Genomic DNA, 24,877 nt, shown 5'->3' on the forward strand with positions numbered 1-24,877 from the left:
ACACAAGAAACGACAAACTTTGAGGGCAACCCGGTGTTTTGTTTTGCATGAAACTCTCCATTTGAGAGTATGAGATGTTAAAATTGCGCTTGAAGGGTGTTAAATCACAAGGAAAAGCACTCCTATTTGATATAATTAAATATGTTCATGCTAGATTGAAATTGTGTATAAATTGCCTCAATGATATGTGATGTTGTTATGCATGTGATGTGATTGAATCTTTAGTGAAATGATTTTTTGGAATCTTGATTTGAATTTTGAATGGTTTGGATGAATGGAAAATTGAAGAGCATCATAATTAAATAATACAACGATGGATCCCCAAAGTGGCATGTTATTGTTGCAGTTCTTGAGGTAAGGGAAGCTTTACAACTCTAACGGGATACTCGATGGCTGGAAGATGAAACAATATTTAAAGGCATGGTAAATAATTCTACTAAGAAATTCTCTTTAACCTTGAGACTATGTTGTTCTACATAAAGCAAGGATGTATTTATATGCATCTTCAAGAGAAGATGCAATTGTGCACTTAGTATGTTCAGAGATCGATCATAATAGAACATGATTCATAATTCAATTAGAGACTTGAAATGGAGTAATTTTTATCAAAATCATAAAGTTTAATTAATGAATCCGACAAAGGATCCCCAAAGTGGCATGTTATTGTTCTTCGTGTGGTTTTTGAGATGAGAGAAGCATTACAACTCTGATGAGGTACCCAATGCATGTAAGGTGAAACAATGCCTAAAGGAAAGGTAACCTAATTCACTAAGAATCAAAAACCACTTTTGATTTAACGTTTGAACATGCCAAATTTATCATGAAATCATTCGAAAGAATGGGTATGTAGGGAGGTGCTAGTACCTTCCCCTCACATAACTGAACTCTCGAACATGGCTCTGGTGTGTAGACTGTGGACTAATCGATTCCTTCAATCCTTGGAATAACTAGAGATCAATTAATTGATAATAAGTAGGTGAACTTAACCACACCTAGATAAAAAAAAGGTCAGCGGCGACTCCGTGAACCTATAAAGTGCAAGACAAAGGACAACAAACACATTTTTGGATAGCCATCCTAGTCCGCACATGTTCACATTCCCAATCAGTCCAAAATAGGACCCCACCCCCCCCCCCCAAAAAAAAAAAAGGGTATTGGTAAGCATTGCTCAAAGGCAACTAACTCCCCCACCCCCCAACAAACCAGGTATAGGTAACATTGCTCGAAGAAAAATCTCAAAGACTACACTCCTTGATCAACAAGTCAAAACATTGCATGCTAGCCCTAACCCCCCCCCCCCCCCCCCCCCAATTTTTTTCCTTTCCACTAAGAATCTCGCCATGTTAAAATCCTTGACCACTACCCCCCTAGGGGAACAAAACCCAAAAACAAAATAAATCTCATCTCAAGAGCATGAAAGTAGGCCTACATGGACCATACACATGAGGAAACCCACCATTGACCCCTCTCTTTCATTTCACAAGAACCGAGAGGGAAAAGAAACCCTCTAAGCTGTCCACTTTAGAAATAGACTGAGAGTCCCACATGGTAAGAATTCCCCTTGAAGCACCACAAGATTGTAAGGCATCCCACTCCTCACTGACCACCCCAAAAACTCCTAATGATCTCTCAATCAATCATCTTTAGTTTACTTTTCTAAATTGACACAGTGTCCATGGACTCCTAGATAACATTTCCTTCATAATACTCCTTTTCCAAACTCCCCCCACTAAATTTCTTACATTTCAATTGATAATCTTCATAATTTAACTTCATTGCCACCCTTGCCAAGCCCCTTACTTCCTCCTAATTAATAGAAGAAATCAGATTTTTAAATTCTTTCTAAACTTTCTTTTCCATCTTGTATGTTCCAAGACACATACCCAACCGCACCTCCTTGCCTAAGGGATCAACTAATTATAGGCTCAAATATTCCATGAGCTTCCAAGAGTCTTGTAAGTCTCTCTCACCTTCCTCGCAACTAAGCCCACGACCCTCTCCCCTACAATGAACCTCCCTTTGGTAGAAATCATTATAAACAAAAGTAGTCTAAGTGGTAAGGGGAAGAATAATAGTACTACTTCTTAGAGGAAGAAGGACCACCCCAAAGAAGCATTTTTTTTTTTTTTTCAAAAATATTCCCCCCTTCCACCACCACCCTGCAACATCGAAAGAAAGAGAATTTAAATTATCAACAAGATGAGAATCAAGCTTAGGGTTCGACGGAAAAGAACCGCTTTCATTCAAGACCAGTGATTTGAAAGGCATAATTGAGGTGCACCTTGAGGCGATTTTGGCCTAAAATGCACAAAGGCGTAAGTGAAAAAGCGTTAGTCCACAAAGGCATACACCTTAGGTGAGAAGGCTTACGCATCAGGCAAAAAAACTTGCCCTTTGACACCTCAGATGCAAGGCATACACCTTTTCGAATTCTTGGTTTAAAGCATATATTTAAAAAGCCAGAACCCAGAATGCACCTGAAACCCTATCCTCCCTCTCTCTCCCGCAAAGCTTCTTCTCCTCTACTCTCTTGACGAAGCCTCTGCTCTCTCTTCGAAGCCTCCAGTCTTCCTCTATCGACGAAGCACTCTCTCAACCATTCCTCTCTCAGCGAAGCTTCTTCTCCCTCTCCGATGACTCGACGAATGCCTCCAACGATTCGTCCAAGCTTCGTTGAGAGAGCTTGGCTAGCTTCGTTGACTGCCTACTTTTACTATTTCATTTTTTATCCATCCAACATATATAAAGCAAAGTTAAAAGAAAATATCTTTTAAATGTATATATAGATATAAGAAATTGAAAAGGATGTGATATTTTGAATTAAAAATTGGAATCAATATATAAATTATTTTTTTATAACTAAAAATCTTGAGGCATGTTATAGAAAATAATTCTTATTTTAATTTTAAATATTGTAAAATTATAAAATAATAATTGAATTTACAGTTTTTTCAACATTTATATAAGAAACATAGCAAATATATGTTTTTAAGAATTTGTTATATAAATATTTAAAAATTAAAAGAAAATTTTATACTATATATAATTTTTTATTTATCAATTATTTTAAAAAATACAGTCTCAAAATGCTTACGCCTCACCTCCCGGAGGGTAAAACACCTCGCCTTACGCCTTCTCCTTTTAAACACTGTTTAAGACAATCAAATCTATCTATTAAAAGAAAGGGCTGAATTTCTTAATGTATTTACTTAGTTCTATGAGGAGGGTAAAATGCTTGTTTGGCATTAGCATTCAAAATTTTCCACTCGAATTTGTTCAAAATAAGCTTCAGACTTTTTTCTTGGCCAACGGAATTATTCATCAAACATCATATGTACATGCCCCTCGGCAAAATGGAGTAGCTAAACATAAAAATAGACATTTACTTGGCATAGCACAATCCCTACTCCTTCATATGCATGTTACTAAAATCCTTTGGATCAATGCTCTTCTTACAACTTGTTTTCTGCTTGATAGGATGCTCTCCAATGTTCTAGGGGCACAAATTCCCTTCTCTATCATGTATCCAAAAATATCCATGTTCTTTGTTGCGCCTCGTGTCTTTGGGTGCACATGTTTTGTTCATGTTTCATATATGGATCAAGACAAATTCTCTCCTCATGCTGTTAAATATGTCTTTGTTGGCTACTCAAGAACTCAAAAAGGATATACATGTTATGACCCTTCCACACGTAGAAAATATGATAGTGTAGATGCTACCTTTTTTAAAGGGACACCTTATTTATCTAGTGCTGGGTCCTTATTGGATGAATACATTCTGAGTCCATCAATTATTTCTAGCGACCTCCCCCCCCCCCCCCCCCCAAAATGCATTGCATTGATCCTCCAATCCCTATCCTTCTCTCTAGAAAAATAAACTTCTAATCCTACTATAAATCCATCTGTTATTGACCCCAACAAACAATCAAGGGTTTACGAACGATGGAAAGTAGGCACAAACATTGCTACCACCATGCAGTCGTCTCTTTTGTCCACCACTATTTAGACTTCTAATTCTAGAGATTCATTTGACAATTCATCTGACTATGGTTTGGATTTGCCAATTGCACAACAGAGAGATACTCGAACATGTACTCAACAGTCATTAATTCCTTATCCTATCTCATTTTGCTACAATTCAATGCCTTCCTAGTCCTATGCACTCTTTTTTCTTCTTAATGACCTATGTGTCTATCACTTCTTTGTATGTTGAAGCACTCGCTAACCCTGGGTGGGATCATACGATGGATGTTCAAATGGGTGCCTTGACTACTCGGAGGACATGGGATTTGTTGGATCTTCCTCCTAGTAAGGAGTTGGTTAGGTGTCATTGGGTCTACACCGTAAAATTCTTATTGACAGCTCTATTGAATGGCTTAAGGCTCAATTAGTTGCCAAGTGGTACACTCAAACTAATCGTATTGATTACTTTGAGACCTTCTCTCCTATTGCTAGACTAAATTTTGTTCATGTATTGATCTCATCAGTAGCTTATTTTTTTATTGGCCGACAAACCAATTGGATATGGAAAAATGCCTTCCTGCATGGAGATGATGTTTTCACAAAGGCTTTATTTAAGCCTTCCTTGTCTAGTGGTTGTAACAAGTTGGGGTCAGGGGATATTTATACACCTCCAGCTTGAGGGCGAGGGTTGGAATTAGTAGGCTCTTTTAGTAATTATGTGGTGCAAGTAGGGGGATTTTTTGTCTTTCAATATTTTTGACCAGTAACATACAAAAGAGCAAACCTGGAGCTGAACGTAATTCTCCAAGAAACTGTGGCCTCTTTCTTTCTCTTTCCTTCTTCTTTCTCCTATTCTTCTCTTCTTTTCTTCTTTTCACCTCCCACTCAAACTTCACAACAATAATCATCTAGATTCCTATGAAATCCATGCAAGGATCCAGCTTACTTTGCTACGCATTAAAATATCTCAAAATTCTACTGTAGCATATATAATTTATTTTTAAAATGTCGATGGAGAGAGTATTTTAATGTGAGAATCTATATTTTAGATTTCAATCATAAGAGAAAGCCAACATGTCGATCTCAGTTGTAAAGTTCAAACTTAATGAGAAATAGTTGCTCAAAACTGTTTACGACAACTTTTTAGTTGGAAGGAAAAGAAAGGAAAAGAATGTTGGTCATAAGTACAAAGATAAGGAATAAAGTTTGAATAACCCTGGACATATTTGATACTGCCTATGACTAATTACTCCGTTATCAGATAATTCAAGTGCCTCCACGAATTAGCTACTCTCTCTCTCTCTCTCTCTCGCCATCCCCCCCCCCCCCCCCCCCCACGAGATCCTTTCTTCACTCTTTCTATGGATCTGATTGAAGGTAAAGAGGAGCATCTTCTCGAGTCGGTGCATATTGAAAACATGTCTGGAAAAGATTGGGAAGGAGGCTTCGTTCATCTGGAGGAGAGATCCTGAGTAAGAATTTGGTGGATCAAGACCACTTTCAGCCACAAGATGGGTCTGCAATTTGTTTTCCTCAATCTACAGATTCGAGTGTTTCTCTCAGCACAAAAAAATTTGTATATTGCTTTTTTGGCTGGCTAGTAGATTGATCACAAGATGCAATCGAGCAACAATGGAAACATTAGCTTCATTTCAGAGGGCTTGAAAAGGGAAAATTGGCGTAGCTTTCTTGAAGCTTTGGAGTTGGTGGGAGGTATGCAGAATATTCCTAATCCCAAGAGTGAGGTCAGGAACAAGTCTGCACAACCAAACGACCATTGAATTTAGAAGGATTCCTTGGTTGGAGATTTGCTGCAAAGGTCCAGTAGGGTGGGTGGCGTTACAAAAACTGTGGAGGTACAGTGTGATCTCCAGCGGATGATCCAGACTCCAGAGGATACTCCTTCAGCTAGGGTTTGCAATGTGGATAAGGCTAAAAATCGAGAGCCCAAGAATAATGGCGGGGCCTTAGAGTTGGGTGGGCCAGGAATTATACACATTACTTTGAACTAGTGTCAGCTGATGGGTGCTACTGGGCTAGACCCAACTATATTTAAAGGGCAGCTTGTTCTAACTAACTTATATTCTTTGGAGTAGGCCCAACACATATCTCAAGCTATGCAAAATTCTTCTGTTAGATATCAGGATTAAAGCTCATTGAATAATATCAATGAGCAGCCCATGGTTTCAGGTAAATCTCCTTACAACCATGGTCTTAAATTTCCACAATATAATCAAAATTTTCGGTTTCCGTCACCCTCGAAATCGAAATGGCAGTCCATTTCCATTTTGAATAATTTCCATTGAAATCTCAACAAATTATCCGAAATTTGTCTAAATCTCAAAATTTTAGTGAAACCAGTCGAAATATTAACTATGCAATGAAATTCCACAAAATTCAAATGAGACATTTAGGAGTGAAGTGAAATTTCTGTCTTAACTTATTTTATTAATTTTTATTGAATCAAAAGATTATTACAAGTGCTTTTGGAATTATATGAAAAAAAAAAAAACTTACAACAACATTTTATTTAACCATTCGTGTCTAAATTATCATTATTTGTATAATAAATAATATTTAAATGATTTATGAATTTCAGTTGTATTAACTAAACATGTTTAATGCACATTATCTTACAAATACTTTTGATACACATACAATATTACAACTTTTCCACCTCACACACAACATAGATGTAATTAACTTGTAATCTTTTAGTCCTAAAACTTACATTATTATGTCTGTGAACCATTTCTAAAGATTCACAGAGAATTCAATGTTTTACTACTGATTTACTTTATTTTTTCGAACCGAAATTGAATTTGACATCAAAATCGAAATTTCTGTACTTTTGGAGTTTGAAAATTTGAGTCAAAATCGAAATTTAAGACCTTGCTTACAACTAGGCCCAAAGCTGGGGAGAGGATTGTGTGGTGGTGGGTGTCAAAACAGATGGCTACAGCAGACTTGGTCTTGGGAAATGCAAGGAGGTGGAGGAGAAACAGCCCCATGGCACTGCTTTTCTGATGGGGGTGGACTGCGAATGAGCAAGCCAAGATATTTTCCAGTGGTAAAAGGGATGAAGGGATATATTAAAGATAGATGAGTTCACCAGAGAGTTTCCTATGAAGGATGGTTACTTATGGAGGACAATGGTACAACTGTTCGAATTGGGAATCAAGATGGTGCAAGTTACAGTAATGATAAGGCAAGGATGGATGGCATAAAAAATACTCATGTTAATGAAGCAACAACAAAGGTTTACACTCATGGGAGGCAGAAGAGTAAGGAAAAAAGGGATTACTCAATTAAGAAGCTCCTTAGGGCACATGGACAGTTAAGTTCCTGAAAAAAAAACATAAAACAGTGATGGCAATTTTTACATTTGACAATTTGAATGGGCTGAAAATAGATTTAAAAGAGAAGGTTAGTGAGGAAATTTCTGTGGAGACGAAGAAGCCAGGCAATGTATCAGATGAGGAGGGTGATCTGGTTAGTAACTTTGATGGAATGAAGGGCCACTCATAGATGAGGTTTGTGAACAACTTGTCTATAGATCAGACTTCTGATTTTATGGGGGTTCATTCCTTGCTGTCTTCATTTCCAATGGAGGGTTTAGAGGGAGCTCTTGTCAAGAAACATTGGATAAGAAGAGCTAGACAAGATTGAGCAGAATGAGACTGGTACTGCTTTTGTGTTTTGCCTTCAACATATGCTGGATATAAAAGGTATGTGGTTAGCTGACTCAGAAGGAAAGGGAGTCCGATTGGATGGGGGCAAATTAAGTCTAGGAAGGGGCAATGGAAATGGGCTAATTTGCAGTATTCCATCAATTATTATTCGAAAAGACTGAAATGAGGTTTTCTCAGGTAGTGTTTCATTTGGGATTTAGGTAGGGTTTTGGGTAGTGGGTAATAGTGGTTCGGTTTGTGAGCAGCTATGGTTTGGGTGGTCTTTAACCTTGCTTTTTTTTTCTCTGATGATTCCTTGTCCTCTGTTGCTTGTATCTTCTTTCTCTCTTAATATATCTTCCTCTATTATTAAAAAAAAAAAAGTCTCAACACGATAACAGGGAAATTTATCCATAAAGGCCTAGGATCAGAAAAAAAACCTCGACACCCAGATAACAAATAGAGGCACCAGTAACATTCCAGTCAAAAACCCCATGACTAGATCCATCTTTCATCCCTTGCCGTAGAAGAGCTAATGAAGCAAGTCCATCAGCAAAGCAGAATCCTGGTGCTAATCTGAAAATGATCTGGAAACATTACAAAAAATCAGGAAAAATGACTTCAATATATCCATACTATATTCCAACATTATAAACATGAAAATGCTCAATAGAAAGCAAACAACTAGAAATGAGCAGCTGTCTATTCATTAAAATGACAGTTTGGGGTTCACCATAGGATACTTTGAACATCAAACTTATGCCCTCAACCTAGAAGCAATCATCCACTTTTTTTCTGAATGGAGCATGTATAGACATGGTATTAAATTTCCAAGAGATTGCCGAAATTTCAGTTGAAATTTCTGCTTTCCATCACTCTCAAAATTGAAATGGCAACAACATTTTATTTAACTGTTTATATCAAAATTATCTTTATTTAATAATAAATAATTCATTTTTGAATTTCGTTTATATTAACTAATAATACGAATATTATATTACAGCTGCCGCACCCCAAACACAACATACCTGTCATTGATGTACATATACTTAATTTATAATATACTAGAACCATTTTTAAAGTATCATAAAATAATTGCATGCTTTACTACTAGTTTCTGTTAATGGTTATTTAGTCATTTAGAATTATTATTATGCGCTAGAGTTTTGTTAGTAGTAAGTGTGAGTTAGCAAGGGTATTATGGTCACTAACATTGTAATTGACATATATTATAAACAGAGGGAAAGGCCTATCATTGAAGTTAGGTCTTCCATTTTACCAATTATTCAGCATGGTATCAAAGCATGATTCTGAAACCAAAACCCTAATTGTTACCGCCACCATAAAAAACTAAAGCCTAAAACCCAAAATCCGTTGCATGCCTGCTATCATAAAAGAATTTCTAGCAACACTATAGCCCTAGAAAACAGCCAGCAGCTGCTGGAAGTCAGATCAGTCGCTGGAAATTTCCTGGGCAACAGCCAGTTCACAAAGACAAAATCTACTATAGATTTTGCAAAAACAACACCTTAGTCTCCCACAGACACTGCTGACCTACTCCCCACTGAAATCCCATCTCCAGGAAGTGCCCCAAGCACCCTCACGTGCTGGTTGAAGGCTGCCAGGGCCGACCCCATGCGCTGGCACGTGAAGCTACTTTCAGGCATGCTTTTGACCTGAAATCATCCAGCAGTGTTCCAGTCCCTCTATTAACATGATGATGGAGTTTTTCGTGATGTTTATGTCCAAAGATCTCACCTTTTTTAATTGCTCATGTGCAGCACCGAAGGAATGGTTGTTTGATGCTTCATGAAACTGTTTATCAATGGTTATTGAGTTTATTGAGTCTGAAACAGTGGGATTTGCTTCTTCTTTATTTTTTCAATTCAATGTTCTAATTCCTTCCATATACCAAAATATCAAGCTGTTCGACATGTGTTTTGCTCAAAGATCCAATTTTTTTTTTACCATGCACTCGTAGTAATTTGTTAGTTGTTGTTCGTTGTTGGTGAAAGTCATTGGTGACTCTCTTGGAGCAGTGGTAGTGTTCATAAGCTGTTTTTGTGAGGCTGTGGCAGTGTTAAGTTTGTTGGTGATTTGTCCATGGTAGTTTCGGTGGTTCACCTCTCCAATTGTTCCAGTGCTGTGTGTTGCTTTCTTGGGGCTGCATCTAAGTTTCTTGGTGCTGTGGCAGCCTTGTACCGATTTATTTGTGACTTGTTCATGGTTGTTCCGACTGTTCCAACAATCAATATTGTTATCATTGGTCTGAGTTTGTGCGTGTTGAGACAGTTTGCAAATCCCAAAATTATGGTTCCCTTGTTGGTCACTTGTTTGGGTGAACAGCATACTATGACTAAATCTGAGGGGTATTCAAGGTTTCTACAGTATCAATCATCTCAACGAGCATCTTATCATATTGCATTTTTGCCCAAAAAGGTAAATCCTACAGTCTCTATGTCATCTGGTATCTTTCCCACTAGTCCTTGGGTTATCAATTCTGCTGCCACTGACCATATAAATAGTGCAACCAACTTATTTTCTGACCTCTAGAATCCTAAAAATCTACCTCAAGTTACCCTTGCTAATGAGTCCACTATTGCTGTTAAGGGGATAGGAACAGTAAATCTACTCCTTCCATCTCCCTTTCTTTTCCTTTGTACATTCCTATATCTCCTTTCAATCTCATGTCAATTAATAAGCTTACAAAGTCCCTAAATTGTTTTGTCACTTTCTTCCCTGATTTTGTGGTTATTCATGATTTGAAGAAGAGAAAGACAATTGACATGGGAAATGAGACTTGTGCACTATACTACATTGAGTCGCCTTCTCCTCCCATTGCCTGCACAGTCATAGTTACACCACTTCAAATCCATTGTCGCCTTCAACATCCATCCTTAGACAAGCTGAAATAGCCAGTTCCTACTTCCTACATTGAGTTATGTGTCTAGTCTTGAGTGTGAGTCTTGTCAATTGGGAAAACATTATTGTGTTCCCTATGCTTCTAGGGTAGACAAACGGGTGGTTAGTCCTTTCATGCTAGTCCATTCCTATATTTAGGGTCCTACTCATGTCACATCAAGGTTTGGGTTTTGGTACTTTATTACATTTGTTGATGACTACTGTAGGATGACTTTTTTATATTCAATGAAAGACCGTTCTGAGTTGTTTAATGTATTTTGTGTCTTTTCTTCCCAAATAAAAGATCAATTTAATATGCCAGTCAGGATACTTCAAAGCGATAATGCTAAGGAGTACTTCAGTACCTAAAAGACTAATTTTGGTATGATCCATTAGTTCTCTTATGCCCATACTCCACAACAAAATGGAGTTGTCAAGCGAAAAAACACATATTTTTGAAGTCACACATACCCTATTGTATCAAATGAATGTCCCCAAAGTTTTTTGGAGTGATGTTGTGCTCACAGCTTTCTCCCTCATCAATAAAATTCCATCCTCTATCCTTGGTGGTAAAACCCCATATTCAATTATCTTCCCTAAGGCTCCTTTACTCTCCCTTCCTCCTCGAATATTCAGTTGTGTGTCCTTTGTCTATCAGTTAACTCCAAGAATGAATAAGTTGCATCCTCGTGCTATCAAATGTATTTTTCTAGGCCATTCCTTTACTCAAAAGTGATATTGATGTTACAGCCCTACTTTACAATCCATTCTTTGTCTTTGCTGATGTCACCTTTTCTGAGTCTACACATTATGATTCTTTAAGTTCTATTAACCTTGATGAGTCCCTTCCTCTGCCTCGCCTTCCTCTACCTTGCCTTCTAGATCCAAACCTATTATTTGTGCCCAAGCCTCCTACATCTTCATCCAATTTGAGTCCTTCTCATCATTTGAAACATCCCAATTTGAAGGTATACACACAGTGACTCAAGGGAGGAGAGCCTCTATTGGAAGGTTTGCAAATTTATCCAATCAACTCTCTTGATTACAGGAGAATTTTTTTTAATTATGTAAATATTCTTAGGAAATATTCTAGGATATATTCTTAGGAGATATTCTAGGAGATTTGTTAGCAATTGTCATTCTTTCCTTTTGTTATTCTTTCCTTTATTATTCTTTCCTTTAGATTATCCTTGTAATCTATAAGACATTCAGATTGTACCGTATTTTAAAATTATAAGAAATATTATTTTTAATTCTTCTCCACTTCTAGATGGTATTAAAGCCTGGTTTTCTTTTCCTTTCGATAGTCATAGCCTCTAAAACCTAGGCCTTATTGCCTTAAGCCTGTTCAGCCTCCATTATGGCTGATGGAACAGTGAAGAACTCAGCTTTGGTTGGTGCTAATCCTACTGTTTGGGCTGCAACTAATGCCTCTATACAACAGTCATACCCCAATAAAAAAATCTCGAGTATGGTGTGACTACTGTAACAAGCCACGCCATACCCGAGAAACCTTCTGGAAACTACATGGAAAACCAGCAAACCTGGACCTGGAAACAACCAAGTGATTCCTAGAGCAAATGAAGACCATACCAATGTTCTAAGTTCAGAGCAAAAGGATCAACTTCTTCAACTGCTGGAATCCAATCCGATATCCGATAATTCTATTGGTTCCTTGGTCCATCCAAACAAGTAATATGTCAAGTGCCTATTCCAGTTCTTTAGCCTTTGCACCATGGATTATTGATTTAGGTGCATCTGACCATACGACTTGTATATCTCAATTGTTGCAATCTTATTATCCTTGTCCGAGTAATAAAAAAGTGAGGATTGCATATGGGAGTCTTTCATCCATTGCAGAAAGAGGTTCCATTAGAATTTTCGAGAAAATAAAATTAGAATTTGTCCTTCATGTTCCTAAACTTACTTGCAATCTTCTATCTATTGATTGTCCCGTGATTCTGACTATCGTATCATATTCTTTGATTCTCACTATGAATTCCAGGACCAACTCGGGGGCAATGATTGGCAATGCTAGGATGATCGATGGCCTTTATTATTTTGATGATACCTTGTTCAACAATAAACAAGCTCAGGGCTTGAGTCGTAGTACTAGTTCAATCCCTGTGCGTGATCAAACAATGCTTTGGCATCTTAGATTAGGGCATCCTAGTTTTTCTTATTTAAAATATTTGTTGCCTAGTCTATTTAAAAATTTGGATTGTACTTCTCTTCAGTGTGACGTTTGTCATTTACCAAAAAGTCATCGAGTTCCTTTTAACTCAAAGGGCTACCGTGCATCAAAACCTTTTTATTTGATTCATAGTGATGTTTGGGGTCCCTCTAAGGTTACTAGCTTATCCGGGAAAAAATGGTTTGTGACTTTTATAGATGATCATACTCGGATTTGTTGGGTATATTTGTTGAATGGAAAATCTGAAGTTGAAATATTATTCAATAATTTTTATAGCATGATCGAAAATCAATTTCACACAAAAATAAGCATACTTCGTACAGATGATGGTACAGAATATTTCAACCAAGTTTTGGGAATTTTTTTCAAAGAAAGAGGGATTCAACATCAATCCACGTGTCGTGACACCCTGTACAAAATGGCATCACTCAAAGAAAAAATTGTCATTTTACTTGAGGTTGCACAGACTATAATGTTTTCTATGCATATTCCAAAATATTTGTGGGGGGATGCTATTTTTAACTACTTGTTACCTTATTAACAAAATTCCTACCCGTGTGCTGCAGTATATCACTCCTTTGGCATGCCTAAAAAAATCCTTTCTTGATAATAGGATAATTTCTGATCTGCCTCTTAAAAGTATTTGGATGCACTGTTTTTGTTCATATTCCAGCTCATCTTAGATCTAAACCTGATCCTTGGGCTGAAAAATGTGTGTTCTTGGATATGCTCCCAGTAAGAGAGGGTACATATGTTTTAATCCAAAAAACAAAAACAAAAAAATTCACATCAGTATGGATGCCGTTTTTGTTGAAAATCAGTCTGTCTTTAAAAAAACTTATCTTCAAGGGGAAAAAGAGAGCAGTGAAGATCAGTTTTGGCAAACTTCTATACCAATGACTAATGTTTTCTTTGACATTGACATCCCTCTACAAAACATTCAAGGAACTGAAATTTTAAATAGTGAAATGGAAATCCCAATCTGCTTGTACAAAGCATAAGGGAATCACAAACAAGGGGAGAATTGCTACAAAATAATCCCTCTTCTGAGCTTCTTGTTTATACTAGAGGCAGAGATCGTTCTAATAATAAGGATCATCCCAAAATTTCTAAGCAAAATCAATCATCACCTCCAAAAACTGGTCATTTGGAAATCCCAGGTAATCCTACTACACTTCAGTTGATCAATCTACTAACCTTGATGTACCTATAGCCATTAGGAAAGGAGTTACAACTTGTACCACACACCCCCATTTCTAAATATTTATCATACCATAGACTCTCTCATAATCATAAGGCCCTTACATCCAATATTTCTCACCTATTTGTTCCCAGGACCATTCAAGAAGCTATCGATCATCCGGATTGGAAGTCAGCAGTTCTTGAAGAGATGAATGCATTACAGAACAACGGTACATGGGAAATTGTTGATTTACCAAAGGAAAAAAAAAAAAATTGTAGGTTGCAAGTGGGTGTTTACAATTAAATGCAAGGCAGATGGCAATATAGAGAGATATAAGGCGAGACTTGTTGCAAAAAGGGTTTACACAAACATACAAAATTGACTATCAAGAAACTTTTGCTCCAGTAGCCAAGATAAACTCAATCCAAGTGTTACTCTCCTTAGCTGTACATTCTAACTGGCCCTTACACTAGTTGGATGTAAAGAATGCTTTTTTAAATAGAGATCTAGAGGATGAAATGTTTATGGAATTAGCACCACAGGTTTTGAAGGTAATCTTAGCAGAGATAAGGTATGTAAATTGAAAAAATCATTGTATGGGCTCAAGCAATCTTTGAGAGCTTGGTTTGAACGCTTTGGGAAGGTTGTAAAGGGTTACGGTTACAGCCAAGGTCAGCTGATCACACCATGTTCCATAAGCACTCAAGTGAAGGGAAGTTTGCTATTCTAATTGTCTATGTTGACGATATTATCTTGAGAGGTAATGACAGCAAGGAACTTGATAAATTAAAACAGATGCTTGCTAATGAATTTGAGATTAAAGACTTGGGTGACTTTTAGTATTTTCTCAGTATGGAATTAGCAAGGTCATGAAAAGGTATATTTGTTTCACAAAGAAAATATGTGCTTGACTTGCTTGGAGAAACAGGTTTACTAGGGTGTAAAGTAGTTGAGACACCTATAGAGCCTAATCTTAAACTACAACCTGCCAAGCCTGAAGAAGTAACCAATAGAGACTAGTACCAAAGATTGGTTGGAAGGCTACTTTATCTATCACATACACGTCCTGACATAGCCTTTCCTATCAGTAAGGTAAGTCAATTCATGCACTTACCAGGGCTTGACAACTTTGATGCAGTTTATAGAATCCTGAGATATTTAAAGGGAACTCTAGGAAAAGGTCTACTGTTTAAAGACCATACACATCTACAAGTTGAGGTATACATTGATGTAGATTGGGCTGGGGGTATAACCGATAGAATATCAACTTTTGGTTATGGAGCCTTTGTTGGTAGAAATTTGGTTACATGGCGAAGCAAAAAACAAAATGTGGTAGCTAGGAGTAGTGCAGAGGCAGAATTTAGAGCAGTTGCTCATGGAATTTGTGAAGTGTTATGGATTAAAAATTTATTGGAAGAATTGAAAGTCACTAATCCACTACCTATAAGACTGTATTGCGATAACAAATCTGTCATACCCATTGCTCACAATCCAGTGCTTCATGATAGAACAAAACATGCTGAGGTTGACAAGCATTTTATAAAGGATAAGCTGGACAGTGGATTGATTTGTTTACCCTATATCTTTATAATTATGTAAATATTCTTAGGAGATATTTTAGGAGTTTTGTTAGCAATTTGTCATTCTTTCCTTTATTATTCTTTCCTTTTAGATTATCCTTATAATCTATAAGACATTCATATTGTACCTTATTTTTAAATTATAAGAAATACTATTTTCAATTCTTCTCCACTTCTAGAGCCTCCTCCAACTTCTACTATTGCGCCTCTAGTTCCCTCATCATATGATCTTATTTCCCATGATGTTGATCTTCCTATAACTGTTCAGAAAGGTAAACGCACTTGTACCCAACATCCAATCTCTAATTTTGTTTGTTATGATTTCTTGTCACCCTTGTATTTCTCTTTTGTTAGTAATATGTCTTTTGTTGCTCCTCCAAAATCTATTTTTGAAGCCCTATCCCATATTGGGTGGAGGATTGCAATGTTTGAAGAGATGCATGCACAATATGATAATGATACTTGGGATTTGGTATCTCTTCCTCCTAATAAGTCTATGGCCGGTTGTCGCTGGTGTACAATGTGAAAGTCAATCCTGATGGTTCTGTGGCTGATTTGAAGGCCCACCTTATTGCTACGGGAAATACTTAGGTGTGTATCGTTTGGATTATTCAGAAACATTCTCTCCAATCACTAAACATGCCTCGATACATTTGTTCATCCTTTAGCCACTACTTGTCATTGGCCTCTATATCAATTAGATGTGAAGAATTCTTTCTTACATGGTGATCTTCATGAGGAGGTATATATGGAGCAACCACTTGGGTTTGTTGCTCAGCGTGACTCAGGCTTAGTATGTCAGCTTAACAAATCATTATGTGGATTAAAACAATATGAAAGAGCATGGTTTGACTGTTTTCATGCTATAGTACGTGAGTTTGGCCCCTGTCGGTGTGCAGTAGATCATTTTACATTTTATCATCACACTGCATATTGCAAGATTTTGCTTATTGTGTATGTGGATGAAATTGTGATCACTGGCGATGATCATCGAGACATCCAGGACCAAAAGCTTTTCTTACAAAGCAAGTTTTAGACAACAGACTTAGGGCCATTGAAGTACATTTGGGGTCTAGAAGTATTGAGATCTCATACAGGAACTGTTTTGTCACAGAGGAAGTATTTTCTTGATCTTTTAGATGAGGCAGGGCTGTTGGGACTCAAACCTGGTGATACACCCATGCACTACAACTTATCTAATTTTCGCCGCTCTTTCTTCACCTTAAAATTTCCACGGTCTACACGGACTTCTTTGCCTACTGGATCAGACAACTACAACCCCATCTTGTGAATTAGTTGTGGGGCATGCCCTAGGACTCCCAAAAAAAAAAAAAAAAAGAATACCAGCTTCAATCTAATCATTTATCTGCTTCTCCTTGCCTGTTCCATCATCTTTAAAGACAGGAACAACATCTAGATTGTCCAGTAGAGATGGGGGCAAGAGAAATATCACCCAATAAATCAAATATCTCATGCATACCAAACTTGATCGCGAACCTCAACTCAAAATTAGCCTCCATGACAAACAAAATCACTATCCCACACTTTCAATATCAAATGCATCATCCCATTTCTTTTTCTCCTTAAAAAAAGATATTCACTAGCCTTATTTTCTGAGTCTAACTTCAGCCTATTTGATAATTCCGCATCATTATTTCCTTTCAAAACCTTGCTCACCTACACACGAAAACCATAGTGTCTATGAACAAAAGGATTCCACTTTTCCATTCTCTTCTGCTGTGGCATACAACAAGTACAAACCTCCCTTGCCAACTTTCCTTCAACCAGAGGAACTCTTCAACCGTTCCCACATAGTCAATGTTTCATCCCTTACTATTGCAAACACCAACCCCAACATCAACCATTTGCCTTTCCTGCACCTTTTGGACATCACACATTGTCCAGCCTCCAGAGAAATTTTTCTGGATTTCTCAACAGCAAACAAAATATTCCTTCCCTCTCCACTCAGCCCAATTGACAGAATCTCAGAATAACCACTCTTAATGTTATATCACACCAGAAAAGAGGCGTTCAACAAACTAAGAGCATTTGTCTCCTCTGCCAGCACAATCTCCATGACAGCAGAACTGAAACAATTGCCCTCCCATATTAAACTAAATATCATACCATTGTTAGATAATAAAGGACGATATAATAGGAAAGAAGATAAAGAGTTACAACCTAAGTGAGAGCACAAATCTTCAAAAGTAAAAGAAGAAGAAAAGAATTAACAGAGGAAGGGAAAAACCTAACAAAAGCTAAATAAGGGAGGCCATTTTTAGATGATGTTTCTGCTTTCTTAGTAAGAGGAACATGCGAGCATGATGAGAGACTGACCATTGAGCATCCTTCAGTACTTGTTGATGAGGGTCAGGTTATAAAGGCTCAGGCCTCATAGGATGTTCTACAGGTTAAGCTTGGAGCTGTCAGGGAACAGAGTAGAGATGAGAGACTGGCTGTGATAAGGTTTGGGCCAGTAAGGTTTATTTTCATGGGATTGAAGTGCAGGTGGAAGTTAACACTCAAAAGAGGGATTCAAATGAACAGGTTAATAAGGGTAAGGAGAAAAAGCAAAGGGGACATACGTCAGGGGATGAGAGTGATGTTACCAGTGAGTTTGCCTGCAATGGTTTGTTATTGGATGAATTTCAGAACAGTATGGGTATATGTCTGAGTCAATCTGATTTACTTGGGGATCCATTGTATGTGCCACCATCTCTAATGGAGATTTTGGAGGGTCGTATCTTTGAAGAAGATCGTCAGGGTAAAGATCAGCAATGTATAGATGGGATTTTTCCTATTCCTGTGAGGAAATTAATGAGAAGGATGTAGAAGCCCAACACGAGCACAAGTAATCAGAGGTGGTCGCACATCAGAAATATTGCCCATTAAATTAGATGACCCGAAGCATACCCAAATTGTTCATGAACCTCATCCGAAAGCAGAACTCCATCACAAGCAAAATCAAAACCAAACTGACTCTCATTATCATCATGCACCCTCCCATATCTTTTTCTCCTTAAGAAGACTTACCGGACCAACTATTTTGACTGAACCTGCCTACAACTTGATATTTCCTCAATATAAAAACTACCATCAATGTTTCTTTTTAAAACTCACTCACCAACACATCAGAAATAATTTGAATATCAACAAAAGAATTCCCTGTCCTCCCTGGGCGTCCAACAAGTATTAATCTTGGTATACTTGGTCTTTTCATATAATTTTCTTCCATCATTTAGAGAGTTGTTTCAGTATTTCCCACATGAGCACCAACTATATTTTTCTCCAAAACCACATCTAATTTCCTGCACCTCCGCTGCATTCAGAAAAACTCCCAGCTTCCAAGGAAAGCTCTCTTGACATTTAGTCAGCATGCGCATTGCACTTTCCCTCTTCAGTTGGCCCACCTGAAAGAGCTCTAGAAACTCATTTTGAAAATTGCCTTTGGCCTGAGAGGAAGAAGCCAATGAACCATGAAATCTTCTCTCCTGCATCTGTTCAAACTCCCTATTCACAGACCATAAATACCCCCCTGTTCTCAATACTTTCAACAAAAGGGCATCTCCACCTCTCAGCCAATTTTGGGCCTTTCTGGTTGTTATAAAATTCTTCCAAACACCTTACTAAGGTATTGGGCCTCTGCAGAATTTAGTTGGCTGTAAACCAGTAAACCAGTGCTGCTGAGACCTGATACTGAATCTTTACACATTGGGTGTGTTCATTTAATGAATACTGCTGGTTGGAAATGGGAATTTAAGCCCATAATCCCTTCACTACCCAATAGTTTACCCAAAAACAAAATTGCTAAGCAAGCCAGCCCACTGCACACCATCATCATCCCTTGCACAACCAAAAAAACCATAGCCACCAACATATTAGAAGCCCCAATAGCACATTTTGGTCCACTGAAGTTGTGTGAAGAAGCTTCTCCCCTAGCATTGTGCACACCATGTGCACACACTTTACTGTGCAGCCAAAACTGCCTCACCCCATAATTGAGCATTTTGTCGTAATAGTGCACCATTGATTCCATTATCAGGCAAAATCGTCAGAACTGACAATCAAAATTCTATTAAACACCCCATCCTCCTCCTGTACCCTCAGCAAAAACCAATGCAGTCCCCCCTCCCCCATTTTCCCCCCCAAAAAAAGGTATGTTAGGTTACCACTTTACCTAAAAGCTTAAGCTGTTAGGCCGTGGGCTTACAATGTATATCATGCCTTAACACTCCCCCACACATGCAGCTTGATTGCAAGTGGAGTGATAAACAATTCTTGTTACAGGGAATAAGGGAATTCTCAACAAACATACAATAAATGCTGCAAACAAGACTAGAACCCAGGAGCTCATGGCAACCATAGCTCTGATGCCATGTCAGATTACCACCTTACCAAAAAGCTTAAGCTTTTAGTATGAGCTGACAATCTATTTCATGCCTTAAAATGGTACAAACACCAAAAAAAAAAAAATGCATTCCCATTCCATCCAAAACCAAAACTTCAAAAATTCCCCAACTTTGTAGGTCTAGTCGCCATACAATAAATTAACCTTCAACCACTAAACGCTTTAGAAACATCTCAACCTTACAAACTGCCTATGGCTCATCAGAAAACAACAACATCACTGCCACCAAAGAAATCCTCTCCCACCGACGAAATAGATTACACAAGTATAAAAAGAAAAGCCCCATTCCCCACTATAAATTTCAAGATTGAAGGATTTCCTTTCGATCTGAACTGAATGACTGCATCCTTCTCCTGTCATGGCACACCAAAACCATCGCAAATAATCAAAGGCACTGCAGGATTAGAAAGGAGAGAACCTGAGGTTTTGCATCCATACCACCTTTTGTCTGGCTTTCCCCAGTGCTTTGATGCCTGACAGTTTAATCAGTGTGAATTCCAAGTAACATTTTTTTTTTTTTTTCTGTAAAACATTGATAGAAAATGTGGTTTTGATAATTTTGTACAAGATTTTGACAGATATGAAGTAGTTTATTAAATATATCTCTTGATTTAGGTGAGTAAGTTTGAGCAAATCTTTAATAAGTTGCATTGCACATGAACTCATATTTAGGCTATTTAGCTAATTTATAAAATTCATTAATATTAAGTGAACATTTTCATATGCTTATCACTTTAGAATTATTGCACATTATACACCATATACTTGTCATTTATGGATTTTACAATATTTCAATTCTAAAGCATGCATTATTTTTCCTAGGCTCTGTTAAAAATTTTAAATGTTCACATAATTGCCATTACTTCTACAATCGAAATCAAAATTTACATATTTTTGAAGCATTGAAACTCTACTTGAATTGAAAATTTGAAATTTCGATTAGGCCTATTGGTGAATAATCCGTTATGAACCACAGCTGCACCTATATGGGCTAAAACCTGAAGGGCAAATTTTTTGAAATACTGAAGTTTGAAATTTAATCTCTCTAAACATATGCAAGCATTTATAACATATAGAAATTTATAATTGGATCAGCAATTATTAGAATCTGGAAATCCATTAGGTGATGTGGGGTAGCAAGAGAAGAGAAAAGAGATGAGAGATAAAAGAGAGAAGTGGATGAGGAAAGAAAAGAAAATGGAGAGAGGAGAAGAAGAAGGATGACGAAGGGCCTGGGGGGGTAGGAGGGCAAAGGCAAATGAGAGAGAGAGAGGACTTAGGGATTGAAAATTCTCAATCTAATGCAAAACTTAATTTTTCAATTACTATTTCTAAAGATAATGTTAACAATTAGGAACCAACTAAAATTTACCAAATAAAAATGTCTGAAATTCTCAAAATATTCACATAGCCTAAACTAAAAGAAAACCTTTAGCTCTAAAACTACACCCAAAATTAGCATGCCTAAAAAATTCTCCGTACAGAGTCCTTTTTCATTGCATATTTTTCTCCCCCTTCTTTTCCCCTTTTTCATGTTTGGACAAAGCAGCTAATTAGAGTAAACAAAGTCTTAAGCCACCAAAAATGAGGTTGAAAAAAGTAATCAATCTAAAAGCCCCAAGTGGTATGACAAGGAGTTAATACAAAATATAGCATCAAAAACAAAGAATCTTGAATTTATTTTGCAGAAAAAAAAACTCCATCATCTGATCCAAAAGTATTTAAGCAAGGCAGACTTTAAATTAATGAATCTCATCACTAATGCTTTTATGTTTTTGGAGTTTCAAGTCAATGATCCTGAAAAATTTTGGTCAACAAATTTTTCTTGAAAAGATTTGGCATAAATGAAAGAGGAAATCCAGAAGATTATATTATTGTTTTACACACGTTAAAAATGAATGTAAGATTATGTTTATAAATTACTATTAAGTGGTGGGCATTAGAATTTTTCAGCTAGAAACTTGAAAGTACACAGGTAGCTTTGGCTTAAAATGATATTTTAAGTTATAGGGAATTTGATGGGTATGACCTTTGATTGGGAATGAATTTCATTTTGCTACTAGCAAATACATATTAGTGATTTGAGGTTCAGGTCATCCTAGAATATAACATCTGGTAGCTAAAGTGAGACATACAAATAAAAATGTTATAGGTAATCACAACCTTTAGATAAGAATTTAAAGTCATAAAAAAAAAAATGTTATAGGTAATCACAACCTTTAGATAAGAATTTAAAGTTGTGGTTGTCTGTATAAGCCCCATAATGAATGAGATGACCATAAGAACAAGTCCGGTGAAGAAATGGACCAACAAAACCACATTCTGCACATATATTTTTAAAAAAAATATTAGCATTTGGAAAAAAATTATTTACTCAGTGCCTCAGAACCCTGAACAAGAATGATATAGATAGTGGCCCTACTTGTGCCATTGTGTGATCGGAAAAAAAGAATGTGAGGCAATATGTTGATGATGCAATTGCCAGTCCATACTCCAAAAACATGAGGACTGTCGGCAAGAAACGACCCCTTCCAATAAACTGATCCAGACCTACAGACACAAACCAACATTGTTTGCTTGGGAAGAGCAAATAAATACATAAATAAATAAAACAAGAAAACAATTACCTTGACAAAAAACTATTTAAATAAATAAATAAATAAGTCACAGTATGAGATGAAAGGTGTGAGCTTTTACTATGATGGAACATTATTTACAAGCGGACTTAGAAAACTTTGAAAACTACAAAGAGGCAAGAAAATAAGCAATAAAATCTTTTAATGAAGCTAAATTTAAAACATGTAATAAATTTATATACTAGGCTATAGTCTAAAGATAGAGAGAAAATTTAAACTTGCTAGAACTTGAGAAAGAAAGAACAGGGACTTAGGTAATATCAAATGTATAAAAATAATATGGGGATGATAGTGTTTAGTTAAAGAAAGATAGCAACTAAGTACAGGATTGAATTTAGAACTGATAAATGAAGAAAAAGCTAAAAGTTTGAGACTTATCTGCAAACTTAGAATCAATGAAGTTAAAGTATGTCTCAAATGAAAAACAAAATAGTTTTACGACCAGATATCACAACTGAAGAATGTATAAGAGATAACTAAATAATATGACTAACTAACTCATTTGACAATATTATAAGGACTAAGAAAATGCAAGAAAAATGGAGGAAAAACATTAATACCTATATACAAAAGACAGATTCAAAATTGTAACATGCAAGGGTCTTTTACAGGCTTACAATGCTTAATAAACTTAAACATTAATATCCTTACTGAAAATATTCTAAAATTTTAACATCTGTTGCTAACATTTCTTTTTTCTGTATTTTGTTTTTATTTCTATATGGTGAAGAAACGAATTATAAAAATATGTTGATACACCCATGCATCCTAACCATAAGCTTGTCTCAGATATGAATGATATGTTGCCTAACTCAAGAAAATACTGGAGACTTGTTGGAAAGTTGAATTATCTGTCACTCGACTGAATATATCTTTAGCAACAAGTGTTGTGAGCCATTTCTTGATTCTTCAAGAATAAGTCATTGGGATGCAGTAATTCACATCTTGAGATATATCAAAGGTGCACCTAGAAGAGTCTCTTATATCAAGAACAAGGTCACAGTCATATTCAAGGATATCCTGATGCGGATTGGGTCAGGCCAGCTTCTAATAGAAGATCAACAATCGGTTACTATATCGTTGTTGGTGGTAATTTGGTTTCTTGGAGGAGTAAGAAACAAATTGTGGGGACAAACTCAAGTGTTGAATCAGAATATAGGGCCATGGCTTACACTACATGTGAACTTGTTTGACTAGAGAACATGTTGGAAGAACTAGGTTTTCCACAATTGACAATAGTCCATTTTAATCCCATGCTTGCTTAGTAGCTCATATATATAACGAAAAAGAATGGGTAGAAAATAAAGAACATGAATCGATCTCACAAGTAGCTTCCCTCAACTCTACAGTTGTTAATTTTCAATATCACTTTGTCTTTGAATGCACAGGAACCCAAGATTTCTATTCTTGTGCTCTAATCCTGATATAGTTTTACAATGTCTGTATAGGAAGGTTATCTACAGCATATCATTTGTTACATCCAATATGACAAAAGATACTCTGATGTTTTCAAATATCATTAAATGTCTACAAAACCCTTGTAAGCATAAATATATTCATAAATACAATACATGCTGGTAAAGAATTTGAACATTTGTTATACATGAGGTTTTATTGTTGTTAGAATACTTTGCCTAAAAGCTTAAGTCGTTAAATTGTAGGCCAACAATTTATATCAAGCTTTAACACACCCCCACACATGCAGCCTGACAGTATGTCGAGAGATAAACAAACGAGAGATAACACCCATTACAAGAAATACAATAATTTTTTAAACACCACACAATAAACACAGGCTACAAGACTAGATCCCAGGATCCCCTTGTAACCAACTCTAATACCATGTTAGAATTCCACTTACCAAAAAGCTTAAAACTATTAACTTGTGGGCCAACAATGTATAACAAGCTTTAACAGTTATTAAAATTGAGGCTCATAAATACATTAAGCATAATTTTTGGATTCCTTACTGTTGAATAATTAGGTAAAATGGAAGACCTAACTTTAATGATAGGTCTCTCCCTCTATTTATAATGTATGTCAACTGCAATGGGAATGACCATAATACCCTTAATAACTCACACTTAATTCTAACAAAACTCAACACAAAATAATAATGCTAAATGACCAAATAATCACTAACACTCCCCCCAAAGTTGTAGCATATATATCATAAGCTCCTAGCTTGTTACAAATGAATTTCACACAAGCACCTCCGAAGGCTTTAGTGAACAAATTAGCAAGCTGAAACTTAGACTTCACATGAGTGGTTGTAATGAGCTTCTGTACAAGTTTCTCCAAATAAAGTGGCAATCAACTTCAATGTGCTTTGTTAGCTCTT

The 24,877-nt window shown here is 36.6% G+C and overlaps 1 protein-coding gene across 1 annotated transcript in view; it reads right to left on the reverse strand.

Moving 5' to 3' along the window:
* The window catches only part of LOC131167326 (ABC transporter A family member 1), a 163,840-nt gene that overhangs the window by 47,667 nt on the left and 91,296 nt on the right, over positions 1-24,877 (reverse strand). Inside the window, exons 27-29 of the mRNA XM_058126095.1 lie at positions 22,323-22,450; positions 22,118-22,222; positions 8,075-8,221 (exon numbers count right to left, since the gene is read on the reverse strand). Coding sequence (XP_057982078.1) covers positions 8,075-8,221; positions 22,118-22,222; positions 22,323-22,450 — 380 coding nt within the window. The remainder of the gene's footprint in view (positions 1-8,074; positions 8,222-22,117; positions 22,223-22,322; positions 22,451-24,877) is intronic.

This window comes from Malania oleifera, chromosome 11 (genome assembly GCF_029873635.1).
Source record: "Malania oleifera isolate guangnan ecotype guangnan chromosome 11, ASM2987363v1, whole genome shotgun sequence".
Taxonomy (NCBI): domain Eukaryota; kingdom Viridiplantae; phylum Streptophyta; class Magnoliopsida; order Santalales; family Ximeniaceae; genus Malania; species Malania oleifera.